The following is a 10,243-nucleotide window of genomic DNA, read 5'->3' as shown; positions in this document are numbered from 1 at the left end:
AAAAAGCTTGGAAAACTATTGCTCAAGGGCACCTAAAAAAATAGAAGAAAGTCTGGCTCCTTGGAAGTAAAACAAGAAGAAATGAAAAGACTTTCACACTGAACAGAGTAATACACACACCTGCATGGACTACACTCATTTGAATGTTTATACCAGTATTTGTTATCTTGTAAGTGTTCTGGTCTGTATCAGGTTTTGTCCTGTTCTCTGTCCTATCATATGTTTCAAAAACAAAAAGAAAGAAAAAAAGAAAAGAAGGATTGGCACCCTGTGCACACTGGAACAAAATTAAAAGACTGTATTTTATTTTCTTATCTTGCATGTGACAAATTATTATTGTTTGCAAACAAAAACACTTGGAAGCTGCAAATCTTAAGTTAAAATCTTGAAAAGAGACATTGTGTCATAGTGAATACTTTCGGTTTTGATTACTTAACACAGGACATTTTTCTTTAACCTTGTGGCATTTTTATTTTTAAGTAAAGCACCTACTTATATCCACCACTGGGAAAAAAAACCCCACCAAACCAACCCCCCCCCCCCCCCCCCCCGATAATTAAATTATTAATATTAATATAAATTTGTTGACTTGATAATTTAATGGCGCTCTCAGCAAGATGATTTGTGGCTTACACAACATTTTGATTATATGTCAGATTGTTTTATAACAACATCTTCAATAAGTGCTATATAATAAAAAAAATACCTCAAATTTATAAAAATGATGTTGATTTAACCTCCCACTAAGTCTTACATATTTGTAAGTAAGTGTGTGGCACATTAACCCTCTAACAGTAACGTTTCTTGACACTTCCTGTGCAGTTTCCGATAATCAGCTGCTTCCCAGAAGCTTCAGACAGTTTCTAGAAGCTTCTCGGTGGCAGCCAAAGATAAAGAGCAGGCTAAACTCTCTGCGCTCACTTAATTACAGAAATGGATTAGCCATTACCCGCAAAACTACCTGTGAGTTAATGAAACAGATGCTCGTGTCAACCTTTTTTACACACACAAAAAGGGAGAAAAAAAGTGACGTCACTGTTTTCTAAGAATTTTTATTGATGGGGAAAAAACGATTTTTAAACTCGAAATTAATCTTTTTAACCCTTCTTTGGCCCTGGGACCATTTTTGGTCCCTTTAGTTTTTCAGTTACAAGCCATTTGCACTGTGTTGAATGGAATATAGCCAAATTCTCTAAAAAAAAGTTTGGCATAATTTCATTTCAAAATTCAAGTCTGACTTCCTTAAAATAAACGGTGCTTTAATGTAACATTAGCCGACGTATTTTACTATTGCGAAAACCTTTTGCGCATGGTCAGTTCGAACGGTTTGACCTATACAGGCCGCCGTAGGGAAACAAGGAAGTAGACTGAATGAACAACATAAAAACAAAGTCGGTTGTTTTATTTTTGATTGAATGCGTATTTACGCCTGTAATCGACTCCAGATTATTTTCTACATTTGCTTTGTAGTATATTTAAAAGTTTCTCGGTCTTTATTTAATATATATGTGTTTATTTCGGTAATGCTAACCTTCTTAGCTGGCTCGTTAGCAGCGGTGACAGGTGACAGGTGCTTTTATTAATATGGTGCAGAACGTGTTTCGGAGCGGGTTTCTGGTCCGGGTCGCTCACACACTGCTCACCTGGATCATAACCGTCATTCTGTTCCTGCACAACACTAGTAAGTCACTCAGACTGCAACCAGCTAGCTTTTAACCGGTAGCAACAGGATGGAGCTGAATGGTAGTTGGGCTCCAATTACAAGGATTTTTATTTTACTTGAGCATTTTCGAGTATCTTTATTAAGGGAAATTATGTAGTTGTTACCACCTGACATGTATCTGTCAGTTGCTGTTACAAGTTACTCCACAAATTATAATATTTTTATTTAAAAACACAAGAAATGAGCCTAAATAAAAATAGATACATAAACCTCCAATAAATATATATTTTTTGGGGTTAAAAATGGTCATATCATAATTAAATATTTTTAAATTAAATATTTCAATGCAACGCCTTTCCAGACTGAATAATTTGTCATATATATTCAAATAATAAAATTTTAAATAAAAATAAAAAAATAAAATCCAATATCTGATGTACAGTGGCCTTAATATACTCATATGAACCCATATAATAATATGGGTTTTTTTAAAGTTGTATACAAGTAGAGTTATAATGAAGAAAAAAGTAATTTCCCATTTGTTTTAACAACTTGTGACTTTACAGTCTCAACGAATATGAAGATTTTTTTGTTTGTTTTGTTTTTTTGTCTCTTGTACATTTTCAATATCAAGATTAAAATAAAGTATATTATCCCTGAGGGGTAGTGTGCTTTGTAGTCAGCAGCATAGATAACACATACACCCTGAAACCCCAACAAATCACATAATTAAAAATTAATAGTGGTAGGAACAAGTGAGAATTTAAATCTGTTTGTTCTGCAACAAGTCAAAGAATACCTCCGCTCTGAAGGCAACAGCTGATACTATGAAAACAGTGGATGTATGCTATGACCCAAAGTCCTTTCCGCTGTTAGGGTTGCCCTCTCTCTACACAGGAGGGCAAGATTATTTAGCTGCCACATTTCTACATAAATCTTGGAGAATATCTTACTTTTTGTTAGCTCTTACGTGTGTGTGTGCGTGTGTGTGTAGGCTTGCGGAGATGTGAGGAGCAGGGAGAGCTGCTGCTGCCGGCTCTCTTCTTCTTGCTGGTCGTTCTGTCAGTGCTGTTGTACTTTGCCGTTTCCCTGATGGACCCCGGCTTTGTGCTCAATGACACTGTCAAGGTGAGTTTAATTAAAAAGACTTGGATTACAAATTCAAAGTAGATCCTAATTTGAGGGCTGGCTGTGGCTCAGCAGGCAGGCAGGCAGAAGGTTCAATCCCTGGCTGCTCCAGTCTGCATGCCAAAGTATCCTTGGACAAGATACTGGACCCTGAGTTTCTCCTGATGCGTTTATCAGAGTCAGTGAGAACATTAGATAGAATGGATGAATGAGACATGTTGTGTAAAGCTATTTGAATGCTCAAATAGAGTTGAAAAGCACTATATAAGAAGCAGTTAATTGACCTTCTTTAAGGATTAAAACACTTTGTGAAAGGTTGGTTTCATAATGTTTTGTAATAGTGGTGACCACTAACTGCCTTTTCTCTGCTGCATTTGCTTATCAGCAAATGGACTAAAACCTGTACTAACCTGTGATTAATGCTGAAAGGTTGCAGTGTTTCTGTGTGCGTGTGAACACTTGTGACTGACGTCTGTTTGTGTTACACAGGGCGCTCAGAGTCCGAATGAAGAAATGGAGGCGATGATCCCTCAGTCATCGACCCCTCGTTTGAGGCGCTGTGGATACTGCCTGCTGCAGGTAACCAGCTGCTGCCAGCTGCTGCCAGCTGCCAAATTCCAGTGCTCACCAAGTTTGACGTGACCGCATTTCCAACTCATCAAATTCTGTGTGTTGGGTTTAAATGGTGTCTTTCTGCATCATATGTCAGGAGAAGCAGCTGATATTAAAATGGTGCCAAAGACACAAACATCCTCCTCCTGAAAGAAACTTGGCTTTCAAAATATTGTGAATTTGGGGCTACATCCACACGTACACGAGGATTTCTTAAAAACTGGAATTTTCCTCTTTTGTTTATAAGACCCCGTCAACAGCAACACTGTTTTGCATCACAAGTCACAAGAAAAAACTCAAAAACAAAACGAGGCCATGAACTGTCAAAAGTGCCACAGCAACAGGTGGTAACATAACTCTAACCATACAGGAATGTTGACCAATCAGAAGCCTAGGTGTATCACTAACAAACAATAAGACAACACACAGTCTCATCTCACAAAAAAGGTGACACTGCAAAACAAAGTCTTAATTTTTCCTGAGACAAAAAGCTAATGAAAAGCTCAGTTTTCAGCAGCCTAATACCACCACTTACATGACCTGTGTGTGTGGACAGGACCTCAGGCTGACTGTTGGTTGGACTGCGTGAAAGTATTTGATGGGACGATGGAAGCTACATGGTAGCTGAGCTTACTGGAAAGCAAAAAGTAAATAAAAAGAAGTATCTGTTGGAATAGAGGCCATTTCTGTGGCTTTGGCTCTGCTTTTAACACGCCTTTGTGCACCAGAAATCTGCCCAAGTATGAAACACGCCGAGGTCTTAAAATGTGAAATCGAATGGGTAATGTCACCGCAGCTTTGTCCAGCTTTTATTTGTTGGCACGCCTGTTAATCAAAGCGTCCACACCTCTGAGTTTAAGTTATATAAAAAAAACAAATAAAAAACATTATCTAAAAAGGTTAAAACTGTTTTTTTCACCAGGCTATAAACATGTTCTGCTTTGAAGTTCAGACTTTGCACCTGCCAGTCAAGAAGAGCCACAGACTCACCTTTGTCATTGTTTAAAGATTTATGATGTCCAGTCATTTTCTTTGGTTAACAACCAAACTGTGTTTTTTAAATTTGCTACATTAAGTCTCATTTTATTTTTTCTTCTATAATTAAATAAGCCCTGCAAACTGGCTCACAGACACTGTCAGAGTTTGCAAAGACTCAGTTGTAGGCCAGCATTAACCAAATTCCCCCTGTGCATTGGTTCATTCAAGTATGGAAGCTTGTTTCCATCATGAAAGAGAAAAAGAAAGTTTTGCCAGACAAAGCTCAGTCAAAACCTTTTGTACTGTATTTTTTCAGTGGCAGAAAAATGTTCTCTGTGTTGATCTCAGCCACACCCATGTATCTTACCCCTATTTCCTTATCAGGGACTTTTACAGCCCAACAAATGTTCTTACGGCCCTGAGGCGTTGTCTGCGAGTCTGTTTGCAGCACTGATTTAATTGCAGAAAGAGCTGCAGATTGATTTTCTTTTAATCAACTAATCAGTGCAGCTGTAGAAGGATTTAACTTTCTCTTTTGGTTGCATTACCCAAAAGAAACCATCTAAAAAATCTGGAGAGCGATCAACCTTTCCTAGTAACAGCACCTTTATTTTATTTTCTCTCCATGTGTGTCAAGCAGCAGCCAATGAGAGCGAAGCACTGCCACATGTGTAAACGCTGCGTCCATCGCTTCGACCACCACTGCCCGTGGATTGAGAACTGCGTGGGAGAGAGGAACCACCGCTGGTTCATCATCTACCTGCTGGTGCAGCTGCTCACCCTGCTGTCGGGCCTTCACGTCGCTCTGTACGTCTGCTAAATGCCTCCGCCCGTCTCCAGCCTCTAAGATAAATGTCCTTATCTGCTGGGAATATTTGTGGCCTCAATTTGCCTTCCAGCAGTGACTCAGTGAAAACTTATCTTGTACTGAGTGTACTCTGCTCTGCCGCTTTATCTTTAGAAGGAATTGGGTAACTTGTGACTTTTGGAGAATTGTGACTTTTGGAGAACATCACTGAACTGAGTGGTTAAATTGTGTAAGGATGATCTGTGACAGGTTGCTTAAGCACACTTATAAAGTTCAAGTCGTCTTCATTTTAAGGTTTCCAGTTAAAGGCACCGCTGTGGAGCAGAGGTTTATTTGCACACACAGAGGCAGAAGTAAGCTCTGTGGTAATTAAACTTTACTGGGTAATAATCAGAGATTATCAGCTGAGTAAAGCATAAAAGAAAACACTTGGGGTAATGTGGGCAAACCTTTCAACAATATTTCATGACATTTATTGAAACCAGTGTTGCCCTGGACACAGAAGAATGAATTAAAAAAAAAACATGTCAGTTTACACTTTGCAAGCTTCTGAGTACAGGCAGCCAAACAGCTGGCAGCCAAACAGCTGGCAGCCAAACAGCTGGCAGCCAAACAGCTGGCAGCGTGGTTGTTAAACACCCATTTTTATACATCTAAATAAAATCTGAAATGTGCCTTTAGTCAGGAGAATTGGTGACAACAAAGATGATGTAGCATGTTCTGTTTCAGATTTTGTTAATTCATTCACTCTCAAAAATACATAACCGATATTTCGTGTTGCCCTGTGAAAAATGTAATATTTTAAATTACTCTATCAAGGTAATGTAATGTACTACATCCCGCTTAGTTTTATAGCAGATGTTTAAACATTGAGACATGCATGTATTCCCTCTGGCCTACAGCGATGTCCCCATCAACCAAAAAAGAAACCATTAGTGTTTTTGTCCTGTCAGGCAGCAGGCTTCTCATCAAAGATAAATCATAGACTGTATATAAGCGCTGGACATAACCACTGTGACGTGACCAACGCTGTCATTTTTAAAGAGTCATTGTTTTTTTTTGTGTGTTACCACTGCGTTGCTGTTTTGCTGTGTGCCGGTCTCTGTGGCAACACTAAAAATTGAAGTTCGTCCAATATAGTAATGAGTAAATGGGATTTTTATTGAACTCACCAGTTAATCCAGGTGTGCTGTAGCAGCTAGTTCTCCATTGGGCCTCTGAACTGAACAGTTTGAGCGTTTTTATGCTTTTGATGCCTTTTTCGAGCATTTTTAATGGATTTGACTAAAAGTTTGTGCTTCAGTTTTGGTGGTTGCGCTTCTAGTATTTTGTTATTAACAGATGCATATGTGGCTGTGCTCTGCAACCGTCAAGAAGCTGATAACTTCTTCAACCTTGATTTCAGTTTCAAAATATGGCATCCAGAAGCAGTGGGTGACCTCACTATGGTTGCAGACTATCCATAGAAGGCAAGCAGTTTGTTTAAACTGAAGCAAGCCTCAAGTGGACTTTAGAGGAACTGCAGTTTTTTGCATTTCATCATTGTCTTCTGCTTTGTTTGTATATAAGATTAAAAAAAGAAGCATGCATTCTATACCTACTAGTCAGTATTCAGGGTGAGAACAGGCTTATGATGTTCAGTTGTTTGCTTATCAGCAAATTCTGTGAACAACCAAACTGATGATGATTTTAATCTTGCTAAATTATGTTTAGTTTTCTTATAAACAACTTTTTATGGGACAAACCAGTGAATTAATCCAGATTTTTTTTCTTATGATGAACTTCTGTTATAGCCAAACAGATCTAAGTTTATTCCTGTTGTGTAATTTCCTTGTGTTTCAGGTCAGGCATTTCTCCTGCTCTTACGTGGGAGCAGTGGTTCAGGGTGAATGGCTTTCTGCTGGCAGCGTTGTGCATAGTCGGGATTTTCTCCGTGGTTGTGGTGGTGCTGCTAGGCTCCCACTTGTACCTGATTTCTATCAATTGCACCACCTGGGAGTTCATGTCCCGCCACAGGATCTCATACCTGAAGACCTGCAAGGACGAGGAGAATCCGTTCGACCGTGGCGTCCTCTGCAACCTGTGGGATTTCTTCTGCATCTGCAGGACGGTGATGTGGGAGAAGGTTTACCACAGAAACACGTTGAATCCAGTCTGACCCCACAGAGGCTGGAGTCAACTAATCTCTGACTGGTTTTGTATTTTCACAAAGATGAAGACAGGAGAATGAGAAAGTGTTTGTCTTTAATTGTTTTATCCAGATACAAAAATCAAAAGGAAACTTTTTGGACTGAAACAGCAGACCGTCTCAGGAGGATTGTAATCACTCTGGTGCTCCCAGCAGTTCCTGTTCTTGGCTGGAAACTCGGACTTGTTTTCATGTAACAAATTAATCCAAACCTCAGAGGTATCTGTGCGCAGTGTTGCCTTAACACAATCCCTTTACCCGTATTTACAGTTAACATTGAAACACACGTTCAGTGTTGGTGTTTCACCGTGTGATGCGCAACAGCTGATGTCACGGGTTTGCATGTGGGGGTGTTTTTGACGTGTGTCACTGGCTCCGTTTGATTATTCCAGCTACACTTTGAGAAGGTCAGCGGACGTAAATAAATAAAAGAACCTGATAGTCCGCACATCTCTTAATATGGAAAGGATAACTGGAGTTGGACCTTGTTTCAGTCTCAGCACCTTGTTAGTGCTGCCTGTGATTTTATGAACCAAAAGATGCACTTAGTGTTAACGGCACATTAAAGGGCTCATTTTTATTCTTGGATTCTAGACTAGCCTTCCATGATTCAAGGCTCAAAATAATCTTTGGTACAGCCTCTCAGTTCGTTCTCTGTCTGAAACAAGCTGCTTTAACTCCTCCCTCTTTAAACCAACTGTCTTCTGTTTGGCTGTTATCTGCAAACAGAAGGTTTGAACACCCAGTGGGCGGGGCTAAAAGAGCATAGGCTGTGTATAGAAGTTGGATTTAGTTGATGTGATGTGACCACTGGTTTGCAAAGGCTCGTCTTAAACACTTTCCCCCATAAACAGGACATCTGAACACTTAATGAAGAGTTATTCTTCGTCTAGCTATCATCTTTGCTTGTTGAAACCAGACACCAGTCACAAAGCAAACCACGCTGCATCATCATCATATATTAGGGATATACAAAGAACAGAAGAACAGTTTGAATCTGAGCATTAAGAGCAGTCTGAAATCTCAGCTTTTGGCTCTCAGTTATGTTTGACTCTTCAGTCAGAAAGAGGAAGAGAAGGAAAAGCAGATCCATGTTAAGTGTTTTCTGAATGTCAAACTGAGCTCTCTTGCCTTGAAGTTAGGTGGTGTTTAAAATATCAGTGTACAAGTGGCACATAAGTTGTTTGGGGGTTTTTTAAAAAGTTGAATAAAAGACAAAAATAAGCACTAAATGTGATTGAAACACTCAGGTTTGGTCACTGCTCTCTGTAAAGCACGGTTGTCAAATATAAGGCCCGGGGGCCAGAATTGGCTCAGCAAAGACTCCAATCTGGTCCATGTGTGAAATTTGTAACGCTGACAGAAGGGAGAAGTTTGACATCCCTGCTGTGAAGGTTTCTGTTGTTAAGTGATGAGAGTGGTGACCCCACATTATTTACACTAAATGCCTTTAAACCTGCTGATGTTTGGTACCTGCCTGTAAACTGATGTCAGTAAGTTCATTTTTTACCAAGTTTTAACTGTAATGTTCTGTTTGTATTTATTGACAACAAAGAGTACATTAAAACACAGATGATATGCATATCGTTATAGAGTACATCTGTACACACTGACATTCCCAGTCAGGATTCACGTACATACATAGAGTACATAAATACATACAGTACTGACACAGAAGTAACATGTAATATTCAGCAGCATAAACTTAAAGTGCTACAACAGTTAAACCACCTGACTGCCCTGCTATGGTTTCTTAAATTAGCTGACAGCAAGTGCAGCGTTCAGTGTCCTGCTCAGAGGTGGCCTTCAGAGCTGTTAAAGAGCAACATAACACCCTGAATACATCCCTTTATATGATCAAAATGGTGTGTGCTATGGTTAAATAACTGCAAAACAATATTTGAGAGAGGGAAAGCAGGCCCTCCAGTGCCAAGTTGATGCAGTGATGCAGATTTTTCTTTATTGGGGGCTTTAACTCCAGTTAAAAAAACAAAACAAAACTTGAACAGCACTGAGATGTGAAAGGTGGAAAGCTGCCTTTTTTAGAAGTCTTTATGTCCCAGCATGTGAATTCATCCAGCCATCTTTCTTTTTCTACCCATGTCAGGGTTGCAGGGCTCGGACTTGGCGTCCACAGATACAGGATCAACAGGGAAATGCACAACTACTGACCCTGAATTTAAAACCCAGCCTATAAGGTGACAGTTCTAACTACTGCACCACAGGTGTGAATGTAAGGTAAAATAGGAACTCTTGAGTTGTTAAAAAGATGCCTAGAATCAGTGAAATAAACCCTTTTTCCTCCCAATCCTGGATAATTTTTATTCTGGTGCTGTCACCAGTAGAGTTCCACTTTGGCACATTACGGCTCACCTGGTTGAGCAGGTGAGCAAGCCGCATTTAGGTCCTGACTCAAGTCTTGAACATGACACAAAGCCCCTTCAGTGTGTCATAATAAGTATCTTTGTAATTATCTGTTTTTTTTACAATACAAATGTGATAAAGAAGCTCTGAAGGTTTGAAGTTGTAACTTTGACTTTCCTTATTGAAAAAAAAAAAACAAATCAGGAGAAAATCCCATTCACCCTTTGGGTAAACTTCTAATTTTGTCAACGAGTTGCTCAAATTAATGGCTTGTATGCAGTTTTGAAAGCTTGCTAGAGTAATCTGCTGCTCACTTCTGAACCTAATTCGACTGGATTTTGGCCTCAGTAACTGTGACTGTGAATTCAAGTCTTTGTAATAGCCAAAAAAGACATTTCATCTTTCACTTTATTGGATGTCAGTCTTTTTAAGCCTGTAACACACTGACCAGATTTAGCCCAGAAAACAATATTCATGGATGTCTCGTGCTTAGGCCGTCAAT

At 39.4% G+C, this 10,243-nt stretch overlaps 1 protein-coding gene across 2 annotated transcripts; it reads left to right on the top strand.

Annotated features, from left to right (window-relative positions):
- Positions 1 to 1,340: 1,340 nt before the first annotated feature.
- Positions 1,341 to 8,959, top strand: zdhhc12a (zDHHC palmitoyltransferase 12a). Of its 2 annotated transcripts, none has more exons than XM_026188015.2 (5): positions 1,341 to 1,681; positions 2,658 to 2,791; positions 3,281 to 3,370; positions 5,022 to 5,188; positions 7,032 to 8,959. In XM_026188015.2, the coding sequence occupies exons 1-5, from the start codon at positions 1,585 to 1,587 to the stop codon at positions 7,345 to 7,347; spliced, it is 804 nt and encodes a 267-aa protein (XP_026043800.1). In that variant the 5' UTR covers positions 1,341 to 1,584; the 3' UTR covers positions 7,348 to 8,959. The 2 variants fall into 2 exon arrangements, with proteins under 2 accessions (XP_026043800.1, XP_080143572.1); XM_080287446.1 differs by having other exon boundaries at positions 1,457 to 1,681; positions 5,019 to 5,188.
- Positions 8,960 to 10,243: the final 1,284 nt, after the last annotated feature.

The sequence above is a fragment of the Astatotilapia calliptera genome, chromosome 12 (assembly GCF_964374335.1).
Source record: "Astatotilapia calliptera chromosome 12, fAstCal68.1, whole genome shotgun sequence".
NCBI lineage: Eukaryota > Metazoa > Chordata > Actinopteri > Cichliformes > Cichlidae > Astatotilapia > Astatotilapia calliptera.
The sequence above is the reverse complement of the archived record's forward strand: the minus strand, read 5'-3'. Positions and strand labels throughout refer to the sequence as shown.

Excerpts from the sequence above, each read along its gene's own strand:
- zdhhc12a (XM_080287446.1), top strand. The coding sequence starts at position 1,585 with ATGGTGCAGAACGTGTTTCGGAGCGGGTTTCTGGTCCGGGTCGCTCAC. Across the intron at positions 1,682-2,657 it reads TCTGTTCCTGCACAACACTA|GCTTGCGGAGATGTGAGGAG; the intron begins GTAAGTCACTCA and ends GTGTGTGTGTAG. Across the intron at positions 3,371-5,018 it reads GTGGATACTGCCTGCTGCAG|CAGCAGCCAATGAGAGCGAA; the intron begins GTAACCAGCTGC and ends ATGTGTGTCAAG.